We start from the raw sequence: 21,846 nt of genomic DNA, 5'->3' as shown, positions 1-21,846 counted from the left end.
TATAGCATGCATGGCAACGTTCCGTTCAAAATGCACGTACAATTTTTGAGGAAACAATATGTGCCTTCAACTCTTAAGGCCACTTTATAACTACCCCGTCTAGAGAGGAAAAAATTATGCAAGCAAATCGTGGCGATTGAAAAAAAGGTTGTAACTTCACTCTCTCAGCGACGCAGATCAAACTTCAGATCGAGTGCCAAGTATTTTCTCTAATTTATCACCGTTGCACTTCGGCTACATTCACACACAATCATATCAGAAACGCATAATGTATCAGCGTCCATCACACACAACCTTCAGCATTTCAAAGAATTTCCCAGTAGAATAACGACAAGTTGATGAGGACGACTGGCTTTTACCACCATTTTATTGCTGACAAATTACTTTCAGCATCATTTTATTCATTCTGCAAGTTGAACTGTAGCAACTCAAACTGCCAACAGTGACAACATTTAAGCTTTAAAAGCCTGAGAGGTTAAAAATAATAACACAATTTAGCAATAATATTATGCAAAATATTTTGTTCATAATTTAAATTACAATAACCTGGGCAATCCTATATAAAGGGGTAATGAGTTTGATGTTTTGGACACATTTCCAACAATTTTTTACTAACAATCTATTTCAGTTTTTGGTGAAACACCTGTCCTGGCCAAGTCTATCGTAAATTATGTGCCTCACGCCAGTACATGTAGCGTTAAAAATTTCCTTGTATGGAAATCGATGTGTACATGGTGTATACGACAAGATAGGGCATAGAACATAACAGTTTGTCGTGTGCCCGCCAAAAGGTCATAAGTGCGCTTACGCCCTTTTGTCTGGAAGCATGATCACAGTAGAAAAGATGTTCCCGGTAAAAGGGCGTAAGAAACACACTTTCTTTATTTAGTACAAACGGATAAAATTTACTACAAAATCAACACAGGCTGTGCAAAAAGCAACCTTTAAACAACTTATCAAACGACTTGGGAGATTTTTTTGTAACTATTTGCAAAGAAACCTTTATATTCATTAAAATAAAACAGTTACATACATACGTCCTTTTGGCAGCGATAATGTGTCCTGGCAAAAAGTCGTAAGCGCTTACAACCTTCTTCTGGGCACACGATAAGTTATCCTCAGTGTTTTACGGGCAGTATATAAACATCCCAGTTTTTGACCAGTAGGAAAGGTCAAATTCTTATTAACATATTTACGACTTTCATTTTCACTATGCTGCCTGAATGAAAGAACTTTGATTTCTTAGCAAGCAAAACCACAGATTATTTTCCATTGAAATGCCAGCATGCCAACTGGAGTGATATCGGCTACCATCACGTTTGCCACAAAGACAGCAAGGAAAGCAACGATTACCGGTGACATAACAAGAAAAAAAGAACATGTCGCACAGAGGCAGTAGCAAGCCTCTTCATTGATTTCCACACAACTCTTCATCCTCGGTTTTTATCTGCAAGGAGTGGGCAACAGTGACACTCACTACAATGGCATGGATACACACGTGACAATGACCACTGACAATGACAATGACACATAGCTTAAATTTCTGTCCCCTTGCCTGACGATTCTCCGATTGTTTCATTCGCCTCCTTTATTGCACTTGGATTCGATTGCTCTGGCTGAACTGACGTGGCATCTGGTAGGTTTTTCAGCCTCTGTAGAAGCCAGTCATACTGAGAACGGAAAGGTTTGAAAAAATGGACATTGAAAGCAACCTAGAGAAAGTGGGACACCTGAAACTTCAAAATGTAATATGCATGTACTGTTGCAATCCATACTGCAGCAGATTCAGTTGGAAGACTGAAATGGGTGAGCACCTGGCTCTGTTTCTGTTATCACTACAAACAATCTTGTACCGATTCTGAGACAATGTTTCTAAAATTCCCCACTCTCTGTTTAAAATGGAATGAAACATTGCTTTGCATTTGCCACAATACAAGATCAAGTGACAAGAGCCAAGACAACACGGTCCTTACCGTGACAAACCAGGGAGAATTATTCCTGTACATCAGGCTACTGAAGAGCTTCATACTACTGGCTGGGTAGGCCATGTGAAGATGGAGGTGCTCCACAGTGTTGAACGGAGGCCAGTGGAATCCGACCCTGGTGAAATCAGAGAGGAACAGTGACAAGTGGAAAGGCTGTACCACGGGGGGCCAACAGATCTCTGTACAGACGACGCCACACTTTGTATGAGTGTGCTTTCTTAGATGGAACGAAAAAGCAAAATAACTTTGATATCTATTTTGAAATAGATCAGTTTTAAATCATTCAGAATGGTACAGCGGGACACAGAATACAAGATCGATTTATTTTAGAGGGGAAATTTGGAGTAAATGTACTATTACACTGTATAGACTTTACTTGAGGCCTTTTGTAAAACACTTGCTTTTGTTTTAGGCACTGGAATGTTGGCGAGATTTGTATGAATACCTTACACATATCAGTACCCAAGGGGAAATCCTGCCGTGCATACAGTGCTGGCAGAACAGAAAATAGTTGCATGAGCAGAGACTTGCAGATCTAGCAGGGCCACAAAATCAGACCTGGATCTACGTAAATCTAGAGTCTGGTGCTCGCATGGCTTTGTTCAAGAATGAAATTGGGTCACCTCCTAATGATTTTCCCTGTGTACTGCAGACAGGGACACAATGCTGTGTGGAATACTGTCAAGAGCCAGTAAGGATGCAAAGCATCATGGGCATTGTCAGGAGTTTTTGCGGGGTGGGGGGGGTAGGCAAAGCATTCTCCAGCAACAAACCGATGAACCATTAGCAGTGGAAGGAGGTCTTTTTTCACTTCTCTTTTTTCCCAATATTTTTTCTGTGCCCTCCTTCTTCTGACAGACATGCATGGCAAGCACCAGTGCAGCAGGCAAGTATGTCACTAGTCTATTCAAGTTTGACAAGTCCATCACAAGACATTCCTGCTTTAGCCAAATTGCAAGCTCTTCAAATGAACCGCGACAAAACACACTCCTTTGTCAATCTTCACAAGTAAATCTTCCGCCATCTTGTGACAGGACTTGTGATGAACCTGATAATTTGACCTGGCATGCTCTGCATGATTAATATGCATACATTGCACAGCATGTAAAGCATATGCACCCCCAATTTTCATCTGAATGTGCACAAAATACTACCGTCTTCACAAAGGAGCACACGTGAAAATGGACAAATGGGAGCAAGGGTTCTGAAGAGTGACAAGTAGCCTTAATATCATTTTTATTTAACGTTGAGGGGGGGGTGCATGGCTAGCCCCATAGGCACATCTACTCCACCCCCTCCAACTGTCAACTGCTCCTCTGCCCCCCTAACAATTGCAAAATCTTACTTTGCATCGTCCAGGCTGCCCCCTTTCTGTTCCAGGACTCCTTGTCCAACATCATGAAGGTACTCCACTGGGAATATGTAAAACAACAAGAACTGTGAACATGGCACAAAATGTTTCTAGTTGCAGAGAGTTTAGAGCCTGTTAGCGCTCAAGTTGCCTTGGCGGATTTGTTCAACTTTAAGACTGTCTTGCATTTACTCTGAATGAATTCAGGAAAAAAGAGCTTTGTGATGCAGCAAGGAAGCTAACTGTATCCCAACAGATGTAAACATATTGACTTCCTGGGGAAACCTGCAGAACGACTGCAGAGCACAAGTGAGCAGGATTTGAACAGAAAGATTTTCAGAAATTCAGGGTAATCGCATCTCATGTGCAAGTCTGTTGCCATGATATTTTTTCCACTGATGCATGACCTTACCCATTGGAATGTCAGCTTTGGTCAGCGTCTTGGGGTTGCCATGGTGACAATTTGGAATGATCAGGAGATGCTCCTTGGCCGCCGGTCGAATGTCGTAAAAGACTGTCACTTCGCTGTTCTAAAAAGAGCCATGCTCATTGTGAAAAGCTGAAACTTAATCACAATGGCAGTGTTTGTACCAAAATATTCTTCGGGAATGGATGACTGATCATTTTAAAAGCCCACATGACATTATATGATGTTCTGTACCGCAGGAATTACGAGGCTGGCCTTTCTATCTCTCCGAGACATGTGATGATGAGCTCTGTAGCTCTAGAAGAATGTAGGCATTCTGACAGCTCGCAGGATAATTTTTAGGGTCCTTACAACTTGAGTTACAGCCAAGAGTTATATTTTTCAAATTTACGATGCTTTGTTTGCCCATGGCTTGATTGGCTTCAAAAGCTGCGCAATTGGCTTTGCAAGCGAACACTACGTCGGGGGTAAACATTATAAAGTCAGCCGCATTTCCCACCTGCCATTGCCAACATCGTTAATTGACTGAGGCGGTTGGACATCCACGTAAAAGTAGGCCCTAATGAAAATGTTGGGCTATATTTATTATTTAATCAATTTATTAGGCCTATTGATTCGTCTACCATCAGCCAGTTGTAATTTCATCAGTTCACGACAGTTGGAAGCTGCTACGAGCATGACCAGCAGGATCAACTGATTTAGTATTTGCGCAAATGCAGCAGGAGATCGTACAAACAACCGCACCAAAAATGGTTGTGAAGTAAGCATGCATTTATTTCATTTCATTTATTGTTTCGCAGGTCAAATTTACAATGAATAAAACAAAGTAAGTAAAAACAAATTACATACAGTAAAGACATACAAAAGACAAAGTTTAAATATAGCGTCAAACCTTATAAAAAGACTAAGACCCAAACACCAAAATAGTTGCATGCCCCTGCCGGATTACTAAAAAGTGAACTAAATCACTATCAAGTAGTTCTCCCATAGCATGACTAAAAACCCTAAATTGCAAAATCGCAAACATTTTAGCGGACTCACTTTAAAACACATAATCTTGAGCATTGTCAAGGATTACAATAACCCTACTGGGTATTACAACATCCTTGACTTTATGTGATAATTCTATGTATTGCACCATATTAACAAGAAAAGCAAAGAAGACACCCCGATGGTAACTAAAAATCTAAGAACAAAACAAAACTCCCACAAAACGAACTCCAAAGAGACAGTCGACAAGAAACAGGCATGACAGGTGACCCTACAGATGAAGAAATGCAACCTTCTATTCTGAAGGGGTCTGTCTCCATTACAAAAAGGGACTAGGTTCGCATCATTTCAGGCACAGGGCCTATTTTTGTACGATGCACAGTATGAACACAATGAACGATGAAGAAAAAATAACGTGACCCGGGCTAGGCCTAGACAAAATCAGACCGGAACTTTAAAAACCTACCTTAAACAAAACACTGCTAGTTGCTTCACCCCTAGATATTTTACAGAAGATGCAGTCCTCCTTTATGACGGGCTCTTTACCTTTGGTAATGACATCTGATTTGAATTTACTTGACAAATCTTCCATTATTGTGCTTCAAGATATCTACAATCGTACCATGGAGCATGGAGGTATGGAGGAATAAAACACAGATCATACGAAGTCTGTAGACGTCGACCGCACTCATGGCACCGGCCTACCGCAGCACCGGCATACTGTAATACGGAAGTTTGCGTTTAACCAAGAAAGCGCCGCCACGCGGCTGCTTCTGTCCATGTTTGCCATCTCATGCAAACTGGGCGTGGCTTCTGATGGTTGGATATAGACTGGACGCAAGATGAACACGGCGCAGATGCACATGCGCAGGGGCTAACAGGGTGTGAAGCCACTGTTCTCCATTACAAAGGAGATCGATGTGTAAAGCCCATTTTTTAAATATAACCCTGGCTTCAGTCTGTGTTGACGAAGCGCTAACCCCAAATGGAACGAGATGAATATTGTTTCAACTTCACACAGGCCAGTTTTAAATTTTTTTCTTCGTGTTTATTTTCCCAGAAATAATTTCATATTCTGCTTGTAATGGTAATATTTTTTATTAAGCTACAATTGTCTAATTATGCTGGAGGACAGAGTTCCACTTTCCACATCGAAGATCGTCGAACATGTTTATTGCCCGAGGACCGTAACTGCTTATCAAATTATTCGTCGGTAGGTTTCTAGTAATCTAATATGGAACCCATGTAGTGCAAAGGCATACGAGGCGCACGCGCACTGTACGCCATCGGCCGTTTTAATTTATCAAGTCGACAAAAATACACAAATTAACACAAAATTACACCGTCATGAATAAACAAAAACAAATCGAGAACATGCGTCTGCAATGGTACTTGAAAGCTTTTTATTAACCAAGCACATATACGCCTGTTAAGACACAAAATGTTTTAGAACAATACTGTTTGTAAAGGACGTAGAAATAAATGCCATTTGCCACTAATGAAATGTTCGATCGAACCATAGTCTACACAATCTTATTCAAACGTGGACGGGAAAGGTCAGTTACATTACGCTCGGGAAAATACTCGAAAAAGAAAAACACTCGTAGTACGTGGAGAGATCGTTTGCATGATATCTTAAGGGTTAATTGTCTGTTCCGTGTCCCGGGTAATGTAACAGTACATCCAAGTAAATCTGTTGGTTACATACTTAAGCTCGTTTGTGCCCTTCGCAATAACGAACATAACTGAAGGAGATGCTAACAGTTTTCTTTTTAAAGTTTTTATAACGAAAAACGCAGCACTAAACAACTCTAAATAGTACTCTATACGATCTGGAATGTTCTTGGTTCTGTGTGTAGCAAAAATAAAACTTTAATCAAGCATGCAGGTGTGTCGAGTGTCAATTCTAAACATGAACCGAAGATTCGACGGGAGAATAATCACTGAAAAAGAACAGCCTCTTCCCTTCGAAACTAGAACAAGCTTCCAGAAAAACAATGACAAAGACCCCAACAGGCTTAAAGTTAAACAGGAGCAACGGAACAAGTTGCTAGTCGAAAACATGAACGCTACAAATCAGCTTTAAGTACAACTCCATCTTTCATTTTTGTTCATTTTTTTTTAAATCAAGGTTTCCTTCATTTTTTCCCTTACAGTTCAAGCCCTCACAAACGGGAATTTGACCTTCTTTTTAAGTTTAGTACTTTATTCTCTTTTAGCTGAATGGGATGGAAAGGGACCGGGTACATATCAGTGGTACAGTATTTTCACGAACCTTACGGCGATATATCACGCGCCTGGTGTAACAAAAACGCCAATTATTAGACGGAAATGGAAGTTGAAGTGTGAATCAAAAGCACAAACTGGCCAAAATTTGGTCTTTTTTGGAACAGAAAAAAATTGGTATTGTTACTTTTCAGTCATCAAATACCTTGGTCCTTCCGAGTTGTTTCGCTTTACAGTTGTTCACAAGAGTGAAAATAATTTGTAATAATTAGAAATCAAATGTACAATCCAATGACCTCAATTTAGCTCACTCTGAATGCCATCAGACCGGTAACAAAACATACTAAGAACTGATTCTCCTAACTGCTTTATCTAACATCAGTTTACAACTTAAAAGGCAAAATAAATAATTTTTGGCATTTTCTTTTTCTTACAAAAATCATTTGGAAGAACTCAGAAATAAATACTCATTCTTAAATATAAAAGCAAAAACTCCTTTTCTTTAAACATTAAGGCAAAAATACAAAAACAAAGCCAAAACGTCCCCAAATCCTTCCCTCATAAAAGACACAATCACTTCGTATTCCCCTAGTTAACTCTGTGATGCGAACAGCTGTTGTGGTTTTCCAAGGAAAAGCTAAGAAAACAAAACGAAAAAACAGGTACATTTTCATCACAAGTGGTATTACTTTAGCATTACGGTGAAATCTAAGACTTCGTGAACTGTGTGGCAGTGCGGATGGTATACACCGAACAAAACATGCACATGTACATTAAACATCGATTTCTCATTTCAGTATACATCAATGGATTGTTGGTATCAAAATAATTCAACATCCAGGCATTATCTTTTCCGGTCACCACCTAAAACATACTCTAAAAGTTACACGTAAACTACACACGCGGATGCCTACATTCTGCTACTTCGGGTATACTAGTTTTAGCCATGCAGGGGTTTTTCGTCCGGTGATGTGAAGCTCACAGTTCCAATGAGCGTTTGGAAAGGGTCGACAGATTTCGCGCGTTGTGATTGGCCAACGCGTTGCAAACTCTTGAAGGCGCACCATTGTGAATCGCCCGTATTGCATTGGTGTGGATGCAAGATTGAAAGAGAACTGTCCTATCAAATGTTTCGCGCAGGGTGCCAAAGCATTAACCACGCTAAGAGGATGCAACTTTGGTTTATATAATAGTTTTGCTCTTGTTTTTGGAACGGAAGTCTTGCGTCTGGGCTTCTGATGCGTGAATAGATATACAGCTATGCTCTGTCACGGGCAGGCGAGATTAAATTTCAACAAAAGGTGTTTAATACCCCGACATTACACTCCATCCTGGCAGACTTTTGACTACAGTAGCGCTGTTAATCATCAACTCTTAACTATGCGTATTGCATGGCACTACGTTGCTCACAAAATGTACAACTCTACGGACAGGACTCGACTTAAGAAGCCATGCAGAGTCCCAAGTACGAACCTACAACTATCAGTACTTTACGCGACAATCACAACGAGATACTACCATAGAAACTTCTAATATCGACCTTATTACAATGCCTTCGTGTAATTGGTTTTTCTCTCTGTTATCATACATACGTGAAGCTTAATACATTTACAATATCTTCAACAGCAAGTGCCTTAAAAAGTGACTAGCCCGGATTCCAAAATCTCAAAAAGCAGCAATTACTGAAACTTCCATTCTGAAGAAAACTGCACAGAAAACAAATCGTGGAAATACCAAAAAACCACACACTGGTAAATTCGCCTTTCTTGGCAAAATTCCTCGGACCTAGGACCCCAAGAGAACAGTGCCACTAGATTATTGTTTTTTTCAAAGACAAAAAAATCAAAGTAACTGCACGCTTGACTTTTACCTCAGGTTGGATTTCATTTCAGGGTTATGTTTTTCCCTCAGCAATGTGCCCAGTGTTTTAAAAAGATGAGATACTCCTTGTGATTGAGAATGAATTTCCTCAGCTCCTTTGCCACATCCATGAAACACCCTCCGTCCATGACAGGTTAGACTTTTCAAAGCAATCAAACTCCATAATTCTCTCCAGGGCCAGTCGTTCGTATTCTCATCAAATTACAAATTATTCATGTACATAACTCTACTCTATCAGTGCGAAAGCACAGGTATATGGGTATGAATATTTATGAATGGAGTGGAAACCCAAAGACTTGAGATATTCACAAGTCAATTTTTGTTCTTCAAATTTTCATTTGCCCATGCCGATAGCAATAAACTTCTCATGAACGTGAGTCAACGTATAAAAACTTGTAATTTGACAGAGGCAACCACTGAAGGGATCACAAACCTAAAATGACAAGATTACATCCCTGTGTCAGTCGGCCCCACTCATCTTTTTAACACCATGCCACACCCATATGTGCCACACCCCAAAGCCACGCCCAGTCTACCGACTTATCTGCAGCAAAGGAGCCGAGGAGAATACTAAATGCCTCCGATATGGGGGGGGGAACCACCAGTCACAGCTGCGCCTGCAGCACGTGCACCTAAGTCTATGGGTATGCTTCAGTTTGTACATACAATACACATGTATACAAGGACGATTGTTGAAGAGTCCAGGGAGTCACGTCAAGATGTATGCATAATAACACCCAATACAAGAAAAACGCCACTGAAAATGTAGCTGAGACACACAAACATAACGTGACTTGACACAAACTGCACCATTCAGTTGTATTGTTTGATTTCCACGCCTACTGTTCATTTATCAACTACTTAATTGCCCCTGTACAATATAATAAGGCACGCCAAAACATAAAAGTGTGAGACTTCTTTCGCGAGACACTTTTTATGGTCCGAGAGACCGCAAAAAAAAACCTGAACAAGTAAACAAAAACCACAGCCATGTGCTTGCCAGTCTGGGACCAAATGATTCCGATTTTTTTCTTCTCTTTCCCTTGTTGCGTATTTCCATTTTGAAATGATAAAAATTACCTCAGAGGTTCTGAGTGTCTTGAGTTGCGTTGTGCATCACTTATGTTGTACTCGCGCAGGTGATAGATTTACAATAAGAGGGAGTGGGGGAAATACATGGATATATGAAAGGCTGGTGTGAGTATACGTTGGCGATGCAAACACCCAGGAACTACTCTGCTCTGGTCACGTCTGGCGCAGTCGTTCCTTCGCTTTCAATCAACTCCTTCTTCTTCGCGAGGACTCTTGCTTGCTTCTCGATCTGTTTACCCCCCCCCACAAGAAAGGGTTACAAAGGCCAAGTGAAACACTGACGTTCCATGCAATAATATAACTCTAACAAATTATGCGACTGATGAAGTTTCTGTGGTCAAACACATGATCCCACTTTTAGAATTTCTTTCAACACAGAAAACTGCCTCATGGATTTCTTAACAGCTTGTGAGATAGGTCTACATGTGAACATATCCCATACACAGACGGTCTATGCAAATGTACACCCCACGAGAAATTACGCATGCTGAACTAAAAATTAGCACATGAAAAATCTCCTTTAACGTCATCCCCAAACCAAACTTTGTACATTGCAATCGTGTGTCTTTTGAAACATTTATCATCCCGAGGAAAACTGGAACAGGGGGCAAAATTTGTTGCGTAGGACTGTGACCCCCCCATCAAGTCTCTAAAACATCTGACATTTTGTCCATGCCAGACAGGGGTGTGCTTCATGTAAATGCAAGCCCACGGTCTGCAGACGTAGATCTGCCTGTGTGTCAGGATGAGTCATTCAGGGAGGTCGGGGCTCGCCACACAAACACATATCACACTGCCGGCTTGTCCTCCAACCCTGCACGTGTTTCAACACTCGTCTCAAGTGCAAGCCGACTGCATAATGCGGAGACTATGTTAAACATGGCAAACCACATGCTTTCATCAGGAAGCGTGATATTTTAATGTGTTTTTTTTTTTCAAAGGTGTGAGATTTGGCATCTGTTCAACTGATTCAAACCGAGATGAATCACTTAAAGCCAATTCATAAAAAAACTGTCAAATTGTCACATTACTGAAAATTCACTGACAGAATAAGAATTATTATTTTGTATTTGATTGCAAGAGAGAAAGTAATTTGGAGGCTAGACAGAAAGTCATGATCGTGAAACCCAGTGGATCATCAACTGGTACATGTACATGAAGCTTCAATTTTGCTTGGAGGAGGGGGGCAGGGAGAGAAGGGGGGGCGGAAGGAGGACAGGATGATGGGGGCACCAGCAAGACTCACCATCTCTTTACTCTTCTCTTCTCTGGCTTCTTCCTGGGCCAGTTTATTCTCCATGTAATTCCTGAACTTGCTGTCCAGCTTGACCTCGGCCTCCTTCTTGTATTTCTCCTCGTCCTCCTGTCTGAAGGCCTTCTTCTGCTCTATCTTGTTCAGCTCCATGGCCAGCTGCTTCTTTTTCTCCTTCTCTTGTTGCTGTCGACGGGCAACACCAAAGAGGGAAATACGTACGTGGGCATTCCTGATCAGGCACTGAGGACTGAACGAGGCTGCCATTTTGGGCCAGGAGCGAGTAAGATTAACCACATAAGCCCACTTTAATCAAAATGACAGCAGAAATCCAATGAAAAAGTCAGCTGCCGAACAAGTCAGCATGCCAGTCAACCAACAAATCCAACCCAATTAAATCATCAGTCACCCTTGCAACACATCTACACATGTACATGACCGGCCAATCAGCTTGAGGCCAGTCAACCAACATGTCAACCAAGTTGAATCTGCTGAGTCAGCCAATCAACAAACCTTCACCAAGCCAATCAGCAAGTCAACAAGCCAGTAATCAGGCAGGCTTATCCAGCCAATCGTTACGTCAGCTACAAGGTCATCCACTCTCGTTAACCTTCCTTGTTGCTTACCTCTCTCCTCTCTTGGGCGGCTTGTTGCTTCTTCTCAATTTCTTCCAAGGAGCTCTGCTTGGGCGGGGACTGGACAGGGCTCCTGATGGCCTCCTTGGACGGCTCCTTAAAAACCAGCTCAAATGCCATCCCAGAGGACTTCTTGACTTCTGGAAGGTCAAACAAGTCAGTTAAAGACATTGTTTTACTAACAATGTTCTCTGCACCCCCCTAAAAAAAGGGTTTTGACTGGTGGGGTAAAGAATATCCAGTAAACAAATAATAAAGTCTTTAGTATTTAACGATTAGCAACAAAAAAGTCAAGCATATTTCGGATTCCTTTTTTCTGACAATATCAAATAGTGACACAGAGGATGTGATTAAACAAACAATCAAATGAAAGGCTCAGAATGCATATAATATCCATTTTTTTCTCCACAGTTTAAGAAAATCAGCTTTTTATGACATGGCGCCCATTACTTTATGCTAGATGTGGACTGCTTACATTATATCTTGAGATTTTGGAAAATTGTCATTCAACAAGAATTTAATTTGTTCAGAAGGAAATAGTGTTGTTGTAAAATTTGTTTAAGTGGTTTTTCCATTTGAAATCTTCAAATTAACCCTCTTTATTGGCAGACTCTACAATTCCACAATTGATAACTGCTCTTAGATTTTACAACTCAATCCAAGACACTTTCATTCAAGCATTTGGCCTCAATTTCAGAGGGCTTCACAGCTAAGAAACTACACAATTTATTTTTGTACAACCATCTACATGTACATGTCATTTCCAACTCGGCCGCACGATGCCTATAGACATGGCAAGAAGGTATCTCTCCCAGAAATGCACCAATTCACGGGCAGTAAATCTCAAACCTGTGGCATAGCGCTTACCAGTGGGCATGCAACCTTACAGCTATGGTCACTGGCCCTGTCTGTCCACCATCCATGCATAATGCAATCTCTGTTCAATCACTGTACCCATGTGGACCTGCCATGGGTCTTATTAAACATTGCATACACGGGGAAAATAGTCTCGCACCTGCCACTGACAGTTCCAAGCAATTTACACACTGCTTAGAGCATGCCATTTTATTTGTGCATCTGCCCAGAAAATAACGATGCATTACATGTGTATACACTTTCACTTGAAGACTTCATTAAAAAAAGAAAGTGCGGCAGTCAGTTATTAGCACTTGCCAAAGAAGAGAAAATCAAACACACAAAGACCCCTTTTGGCAGTCCTTGATCAAAAAATCCTACAGATTGTATATGTATACATGTATGTGTATGCTCACTCTCAATGCTGAAACGACAAGCATTTGTCAAAATGCACAACTATCGCAAAGCCTTAAACAAAAATCAAGAATCACTTTCTCGAAGCACTGCATAATGCGTTGAGTCAAACGCCTTGCTCAGAATTGCAAATGGGGTGCATGGCAGACCGACAATTAGCATAATGTATCACTGTAATTTGGTTTGCGTCTGATTCATGCTGCAATGGTGTAACTCAACCCTGATTAATCATTGGTATTTTCGGATGTGGAAAATCTCATTAGGGCATTAACTCGGCTGAGCACTATGCAGATGCATAAAAATGTTGTACTTAATATTGCTTCCTGGACAAATGCAAATAGTAACATTGATTTATGGAGTATAGATGTGCAGTACAGACCATAGAAATAGGGGGTTCCATGTTAGAATGCCACGATTTTCGCAATCAGATTATTGCAAAATCTGTTTGGTAGGCCTACATGTACACAGATTTTCTGCGTGATATGTATCCACAGAAAACAGATTTGCAGATGCTAGCTTTTCTGTGTATCTTTTGTCAAAAACTGCACAGTCGCGTAAAGGTAATCTTTAACTCTGCAATGAAACTGGAAAGACTTTGACTCATGCTTTGTATTCTAAGCCCATACAAAATAAACAAACAAACACCCCAACAACCAACCAACAAACAAAGAAACAAACAAAAACAATTAAGGCCCGTTTCCAAAGATGAATTCTTCTCGTCAGAAAATCACTGGTAGGTCATTCTATAAATTTGGGGTCCAAAAAGGTCACATTTTTGGATCCCCTGTTATGCCTACACTGTGTAACACGACATGAATATATCACTGAAACTGATTTCAAACTATTTTTAGCTGTTTGGCAGGTCATTTGCATTAATTCATCACTCTTGGACATTAGAGATTTTGTTCTGAACTTACAAACCACATGTCAGATGTGACAGGGACACACACAAAAAAATCGGACGCCTAATTTATATAATTACCCTGGTCCAAACCCAAATTATACGTAATAATGTTTAAGATTAATTGTTCACAATTACATTTAAAACATTTCGATAGCGAGGATATTTATAAATGTTGTGTTTCTTTGAGCCTCAAGTTGATGCTGAAAAAGATTTAGGCAGTGTGCATGTCATGGAGCTTAACCGATAATTAACATCGTTTTAAATGGTATCAGTAAGAGATCATGCCAGCACCATCTTTAAACGATATGAGTCAGTCAAATTAAATCCCTCACGTTACAACTTCACGAGCAGAGGTCAGCATTTTTTTTCTCTCTTCTGTCTGCCTCAAAATGTCAGAGGACTACCCATGACAACATTGTCAGTATTATTCCCCTCAGCACATTCATAATGACTCTACCGCCGTGAATGCATTCCATGAATGGGAGAATATCTCAGAGCCAATGCCTGGCCATGCTCTTGCGTGGGAAGCCAAGACTAATGAGACGAATCCAAACGACGAAATTACGATAATCGATACTGGTTATTTGTTCATTCAACACACCATTATAACCAAGTCCAACATCAAGGAAACTCAAAGTGGAAGAGTAAAGCAGGACAGGAATATTGACCACATACAATGTAATTTACACTTTGTGATTTAAAACATTTACTAAAACAGAAATTGACCTTTTTGTCAACAGAACCCAAAAGAACCCCAAGAAATTAATGCCACTCTGTTCTTCTAAACACCTGACCTTGTAACTCGGCACATTCATTTATCTAACAGCACTGGCAGGATAAAAACATTTCACTTATGGTGCCAACAAATTTATTTGGAAGGGACAAATATTGCGTGGCTATTTCTTGTCAAAATAAATTGCAATTATGCACTAGGGCTCTGCAGTGCCCACGTGCCCAATGTGCACTGCGCATTTTTGAGTGGCAGCTCGCCCGGGTCATGTATCACCGTCTGATGGGCACATTATAAATCTCTGGCTCTCTCTTACTCTCATCCCGCTGCCGAGGATGAGAGATGGGTTCTAGTTAGTCTATCTATCAATAGTGCCCTGGATTGAATTTCATCCCGTTGCCATCCTTGCCCAAATTAGGGGTAAGGAGAGTAAAAAACAACCCACACTAGCTCCGCAATGTTAATTAATGATGCTTCCACCCAGCTGGAATTCACAATTTCCCTTTTATGGTAATTCACATTTTTGAGAACAGTCGGTGCACTTCAGAGGAACCAATTTTTTTTCAGCTGCTGACAAAAAGGTCTCAATACACATACCAGCAATTTTTTTTTTAAAAGCTCTCAAGCATTCAGACATTGGTAAATTTCATCATATCACAACATCATGTGCAATGCAGAAACGCAAAGTCTTTTATCTCTTTTTCCATTGAGGAGGAAAGGCTGGTGGGAAAATAACATTAACACACACAAACATCTGGTAAGATACATGTTTAATTAAATGAGGTCTACACAATTAATGCGCGAAACCCGAGACTGAAGGGCAAGGAGGAACTGCCTCGGGCACGGATGGAAAGTAAATAGTCACGAATGGGGGGGGGGGAAGGAAGCAGTCTCTTACCTGAAGGCATGTCTGCAGTCTGCATTGGGCAAGTCTCACGACGACCAACTGCAAAGGTACAAGAATATGGATAAGGCACTAACCAACAAGCCCCACTGCGGACGATGCAAATGAATCGCAAATCTGGAGGAAATAAGGCAGATGAAACAGCTGCTTAGAATCTGTCCCTTATTTTCGGCAATTTGGGGAAAACAACACCGCTGAGAATTTTTATAGAAGACGTGATGTACATGTACAGCGCTACTAGGATTGTACATGTATGCACCACGCTTTGTCTTTGACAAACAAAATTCTGGGAGAATCCTATGTAAACTGTCCAGTCCAAGTGTTCATTTGCCCACATTTGATGTAGTCACGACACGCCCAATACAACAAAAGAGAATATGCAAGTATGGCAGGTACACATTTATAAAATGAAGTTTTTTTTTCCTAAAATGCCTTGTAGAATTCTGCACACCATGGCATGTTAATCATCCAAACCTGTGGAAAAGACGGCAGTAAATCAGTAATTCCTCATAAAAATGCCGGATATGGCAATTTGTATGCGCCAGGCCTTTCTACATATATGGGGCTGTCTCTCTACGTGGAGAGATTGAAATACGGTCTCTGTGTGGAGAGTGCAGCTGAATCAGTACCGCATGAAAGAAATTTGAGCCCGAGTGCAGGGCCGTCTGTTGTCTCCAGACTGCACTCCCGTCCTCAGTCCGCAGTGCCCAATGCCGATGATGTGACGAGTGACCTGTGATCCTCTCTACTGAATGGGCCCCGCATCCGATCATCATCAGGCTGACTGACGAGACACTGTCCGCATGATTATGCAAAGCAGTGATGACTACACTGTATGGATCGGGGGCCGATCCGGCCAAGAGTTATTCACGATGAGAAAAAAGCAGCGGGCAGGTTGACTCAATGTCTTGACTTCTGCACATTTTTTAGGCATACACACAAAAAATCTTAATCTTTTTGCACTTCTTGACAGATCAATATAACTGGGAAAAATTGAACAACTAGAGTATCCTCAGAACAATACTTCTTTACACTACGTTTTGGAAGGATATGTGCTTCAGTGCATTTTCCTGACATATTATTATCATCTGCATTCTACCAAATCACAAATATTTTAAATATCCCAAGTTGCCAATTCCATTTCTTGCCCGACATGTCAGAGGCTAATCTACAGTGACAAGGGAGGCGGCATGAGGATACTTGCTCAAAAGTCCTCGCCTGAGAATCAACAGAATTAAAACCGATTCACAAAATGCAACAATCCATGCTTGTCATCACCATAATGAGATGTTGGGAACTGAACGCTGCAGTGCTACAGTTCCCAGCAATTCAAGTCCTGGAGGCAAAAATACCTGTGTGAATGACGAGTTTAACAGTTTATCTTTCTGTTTTACTCATCTGTGGACCATGACTCAGTTTTTATCATTGGGCAACCTCTCCATGGGTGACAGCAAAGGAGGATACTGGAGTGTGATTCACCATGCACAGGTTGTGAGGAAGATTACCAACAGTGTCTCATAAACCAGCACCTGAATTGCATTTTGCTAGATGAACGGTCTTGGTTGAAACAAAAACCATTAATTTCAATCGATCTCAAGTGATGATTAACACAGCTCACACTTGAAGCTTGTTAAAAGAGGAGCACATTTCACCAGGCACTTGAACTTAATGAAAGGATGTATACACATCAGGAGAATGTTATATAGCTTTGTGCACAGGAACATCAAGTTTTGTCCGTGTATGGAACTCTTCCCTGTCAACGCATATAAATTCACGCACATGGATGCCACGGAGAACTTGCGGCTTTTCCCTCGGAGATTTGCTTTTTCCATTCCTACTTTATCCCATTTATCTTGAAAATGACAGAAAGTCGAAGCAGCATCAAGTACACCAACATTGGGTACACGGTGAATATTCTGGTCCTCATCTTTGCTGCCTGAAAAGTTTGAAGAATTTTATTGGCTGCACCTAATGAGCAAAGAGCCTAATTTCGTCTTGAATTTCACAGCAGTAATGCAGTCTCATCACCGCGTATAGCCTAGATGTATACATGTACATTGCCATCAAACTGGACAATGCATACTGGACTGACAGGAATTGGTAATTAATAATTTCAGTTGAAATTGAGTAGCGTCAAGTAACTGACATGAAGGAATTGATATTGACTAATTAATTCAGGGGAGAATATCACTCAAAATGTTTTCCTGGGACAATGTATCGCCCCTCAAATATGTAACGTCAAATTCATGTACTACCACAGGAAGGCCTAGGTAGTCTGAAACCCAACCCCCTGCGAAGTGCAAACATGTAAACAAACAGCAGGAAAAATCTCAAATATGACAAACACTGCTGACAGAAAGAGAAGAGGGGCTACATTCATGACATAGGAGTTTCCTGTTCAACTATAAATTCTGGGCCAAGAATTCAAAATTTATGCAAATGTTTTGTCTGCTCAGATGGCTATAGGCCTACATGTAGGTCCTAACTAACATTCAAAAGGACTGTGTCCAATATCACTATGAACTTTCAACACCAAACCTCAAATTAAATTTGTGAACACAAAAAATACGTACATTTTATATATCCAACTAATCAAGTTCTGGGAAGTACACGTAACTTGTACTTCCTGCGACATCATTTTTCTATGTGCAGCCACGTAGAGTTTTGTGTGTGTGTACAGTGAATTGCACAACGCTATTTTAATGCATGGACTGGTTGCCGCGTTGCCATCACACCTTTTTGGCAGTAGCACGGCGCAGCGGGAACCAGCGGAAACCTTGCATGAAGCAATATTGCGTGCGTGTTTTCTAAACCGTGATAGCAAAATGCGAAGGGAAGTTGTGAAAATCACAAAACTTTCTTTCCACATGTTGTGAATGTAAAGCAGGTGTTTTGTGAAGACAGGATCCTGTCTTTCCTAAGAAAGACAGGATTGATTTTTCCTTTTTTGAGCTGTGAGAAGAGATGGATACACGTACAATGGCTCAAATTTGCCGGATGCAGCTGAAAAGTTGATAGGCACATTTTGCTTATGTAGAACCATGGAGGAAGGACACAAGTTTTTTTTCTTTTTCAGCCCTAAAATGTGACACAATTCATAAAATTCCACGAAACTTGGTGTTACATGTCACAACACCCCCCCTGACCACATACCAGAAGACATATGAATATTTCCAACTTTTGTGGGCAAAAAGCACACTAAGTGGTGAAGTTACCACACTGAATTATGGAATTGCCAAAAGACTGTGAAACTGTATACAAAGTGGTGGAATAACAAAGCCGACAATGTAGCCTCAGGGAGGATAGCAATGGCGTGTACATGTACATCATTGTCCAATCCAGCAAGCGCAGCGTACATATGACATCGTGCATGGACAGGGTTTGCCCGTAACGTTTTGCTCACTTGCCAGCCGGACCAGCAGTGATGGCTTTTTACTAGTCCATAAGCAGAATTTTCACTAGTCCGCATCTTCCCCCAAATTTCAACATTCTTTTTGGCACTAATGTTTTCTGCTCCAACATCATGCATAACAGTGAGCACTCGGTGCTGACTGTTGTTTAATTGTCGATGAGTAATCATAAATGGCCATTATTATTATGAATTTCCAGAATATTCATGAGTATAACTGTACTGAAGCAAATTAAATATAAATCACAGATATGCCAGAAAATTGAAATAAATGTTTCTGTGAGGTGACATGCATGTAATTCATGGGGAATTCTTGCTGAAGTCCCTACAATGTTCTCATTCAGCTACAGGCCATGAGTAGTGTATGAACAACGTGGCCGGGATTACATGTACATTGCAAGGATGCGAACACTGTGATTGGGGTGTTCAGTGTACATTTACACCTGTCACCGCCACAGTAAAAGAAGACAGGTAATGGTACTTTTTATGAGAAATTCAGATAATGGGTCCGTAAAGCATTTAAAGGATTAGCCCCACTGCAAAGTTAATGAGGAAGGCCCCCCAGATGGGCTCACTGCATTTTCACGGTGTTTTCACTTGACCTCAAGGTGTCGGCAAGGGGTCACAACCAGGATTATTTTCACGGTGTTTTCACCATGTGAACTGCCATGAAGTTGCAGTGAAAAAACAATTTCACAGTGAAACTGCAAATTAAGTGCAAATTCATGGTGCTGAAATTCATACAGTATGGTTAACAAAATAAAAATCTAAATTGAATTGCGGTCATTTACTAAAAAAATCTTGAAATTTGAAATCAGAATTGATCTTCCATCATTCTGTGCATTTTCACAAGGACAACCAACTCTACACAGCACCACTGCCTGAGCTATCATTCCTCACTTTAGTTTTACAACACCTCAGGTGGTTTGTTTCACTAACCTTATTTTTTTCGGGGGGGGTGGGGGGCAGGGTGTAATCTGTTACAGCTTGTGGATCAGTCCAGTCATTGTGAAGCAGCAGTAGCAGCAGTGTTGCCCAAATACACGTGACTTAGGCTTAGGTCTATGTCACTGGGTGGAGACTGACAGTGACAATGTGGACATGTTCTGAAATTATTTTTGACATTAACAGCGACCAGTTTTCTAAATTTATGATAGGGCCTAGTTGAGATGTCTTTAAAGTATGGATTGCCGTAGTCAAGATAGAAGGCCTAATAATGACATTGAAAATATTTCTGAGTTTTAGCACTGCAGCACAAGACTCATGTCCCATGTCATTATGCTTCAACAAAGATACATGTACATGTAGGCCTACACACCCACCACTGGCGCCGTCTCAAATTTGAGAGCACAAAAACTCGGGCTCAAAATTAATTCAGCATCAAACGCACCACTCCTCTCACAAATGAATCTGCAAGATGAAGGAACACTGAAAAATCACACATTTTCAATATAATGTAGAAATAGTCAAGTTGAAATGCAGAAAAATGTGCAAAACTCACCACTCCTCTCGCACCGCACGATGCAACTAACGAAATGACGTTTGCTGATTATCGCGGCAGTTACCACGTGATGGTTTCAAATGATTCGATTGGATGGGCGTTGGAATCGCGTGTGGCATTTTCAAGGGAGGGCGCTATTTGTCAAATGTGTTAATTCGGAGGTGGGGGATATCATTTTTGGAATGCGCACAGTTTGTTGGTCGGTTTCAACTTTAGCTGGGGTTGGCCGGGGGATTGGCTAGACTACTGACAGTACATCTCCTCGCGTCTGATGTGGCTCAATAAAAAGAGTGCATCAGTAAAAATTACGCTGAAATGATTAATCGACAAGACCAAGAAAGATTTGCCTTAAACATAAGTGTACTTTATATTATTCATGACATCGTAAAAAAAAGCAATTTGTCTTATTCTGAGTAGTGTTCATTATCTGCCTCTCAGGATATGTGTCAATAATATTCTCAATCAGTAAGTCAGTTTTACGAATGATGAGTTTCAGATCTGACATGAAGACAACTTTACATTTCCCAATATTATACATTGTCTTCTAGAAACACATGTCTGAGTAACAGGTAAGCCCATATCGCAGTAATTTCTATTCTGTACAGATCGTGTTATTTACCATAGGACCTCCACCGTTGTTTCTGAATTTATATACATGTATCGTTTTTTCCAGATGCCAGGCAAAAAGTTTTTTACATCAAAAAGGTAATATGCAAATATAATGTTTATGTAAAACTAAACTTAGCCAGATATACAACATAAAAGAGAAATTTCCATAATGCAGTTTCCAGACGACGCCTAACTGTTGCTCGGCCATACTTTTCTTGAGCCTCAGATATGAGGCCCGGGCATGTGTTGCAAAAAAAGTAGAGTATTATTCCACATAATAAAAACACTGCATCTAACTACTGTACAATTATCTACTCAATGAAAAATACTGTTTGAGCTGCAAAGGCCTTCCCTCTGACTTTGCACAAAATTAAACGAATTGAAGGTAAGTAGGCCTGTAAAGATTGGCATAATATTTTGGGATTTTACCCTATTTTATCCAATTAACATTAAGCAATGAAAATCGTATAATTTTATACATGGGTTACAATAAAGCTATGCTTGTCATCGTAACAAAGTTTACGAACTTTCTCTGAGTAACTTTTATGATCCCTCCAGCTAAACACCACCCGAAGGATAATTTCTTCTTTTTTTTTTTGAAAAGGCTACAGACATGATCCATTAAACAATTTGCGAGTTCAGATATAGGAAACGCATGAAAAACAAACACTAATAACATTT

The 21,846-nt window shown here is 40.6% G+C and overlaps 2 protein-coding genes across 5 annotated transcripts; both read right to left on the bottom strand.

Moving 5' to 3' along the window:
* Positions 1-335: 335 nt before the first annotated feature.
* Positions 336-5,467, bottom strand: hint3 (histidine triad nucleotide binding protein 3). Its single transcript, XM_022237351.2, has 5 exons — positions 5,220-5,467; positions 3,749-3,866; positions 3,331-3,397; positions 1,974-2,100; positions 336-1,670 (listed from the first exon to the last, which is right to left on the bottom strand). Exons 1-5 carry the CDS (start codon positions 5,343-5,345, stop codon positions 1,536-1,538), a joined length of 573 nt encoding a protein of 190 aa, XP_022093043.2. The 5' UTR covers positions 5,346-5,467; the 3' UTR covers positions 336-1,535.
* A 667-nt stretch (positions 5,468-6,134) lies between these two features.
* LOC147796073 (uncharacterized) lies at positions 6,135-20,650 on the bottom strand. Of its 4 annotated transcripts, none has more exons than XM_087148666.1 (5): positions 20,557-20,650; positions 15,641-15,763; positions 11,831-11,979; positions 11,199-11,390; positions 6,135-10,181 (listed from the first exon to the last, which is right to left on the bottom strand). In XM_087148666.1, the coding sequence occupies exons 2-5, from the start codon at positions 15,663-15,665 to the stop codon at positions 10,092-10,094; spliced, it is 456 nt and encodes a 151-aa protein (XP_087004792.1). In that variant the 5' UTR covers positions 15,666-15,763; positions 20,557-20,650; the 3' UTR covers positions 6,135-10,091. The 4 variants fall into 4 exon arrangements, with proteins under 4 accessions (XP_087004792.1, XP_087004793.1, XP_087004795.1 ...); XM_087148667.1 differs by having other exon boundaries at positions 15,641-15,688; positions 20,557-20,644; XM_087148669.1 differs by lacking the exon at positions 20,557-20,650 and adding an exon at positions 16,276-16,294 and having other exon boundaries at positions 15,641-15,688.
* Positions 20,651-21,846: the final 1,196 nt, after the last annotated feature.

This window comes from Acanthaster planci, linkage group LG18 (assembly GCF_054643075.1).
Source record: "Acanthaster planci isolate LZ-2023a linkage group LG18, COTS_SCS, whole genome shotgun sequence".
Lineage (NCBI taxonomy): Eukaryota > Metazoa > Echinodermata > Asteroidea > Valvatida > Acanthasteridae > Acanthaster > Acanthaster planci.
This window is presented reverse-complemented; position numbering and strand designations above follow the sequence as displayed.

Excerpts from the sequence above, each read along its gene's own strand:
- hint3 (XM_022237351.2), bottom strand. The coding sequence starts at position 5,345 with ATGGAAGATTTGTCAAGTAAATTCAAATCAGATGTCATTACCAAAGGT. Across the intron at positions 3,867-5,219 it reads CTAGCAGTGTTTTGTTTAAG|AACAGCGAAGTGACAGTCTT; the intron begins GTAGGTTTTTAA and ends GGCTCTTTTTAG. Across the intron at positions 3,398-3,748 it reads CAAAGCTGACATTCCAATGG|TGGAGTACCTTCATGATGTT; the intron begins GTAAGGTCATGC and ends ACATATTCCCAG.
- LOC147796073 (XM_087148666.1), bottom strand. The coding sequence starts at position 15,665 with ATGCAGACTGCAGACATGCCTTCAG. Across the intron at positions 11,980-15,640 it reads GACTGCAGACATGCCTTCAG|AAGTCAAGAAGTCCTCTGGG; the intron begins GTAAGAGACTGC and ends TTGACCTTCCAG. Across the intron at positions 11,391-11,830 it reads CCGCCCAAGAGAGGAGAGAG|CAACAAGAGAAGGAGAAAAA; the intron begins GTAAGCAACAAG and ends GCCCGTCGACAG.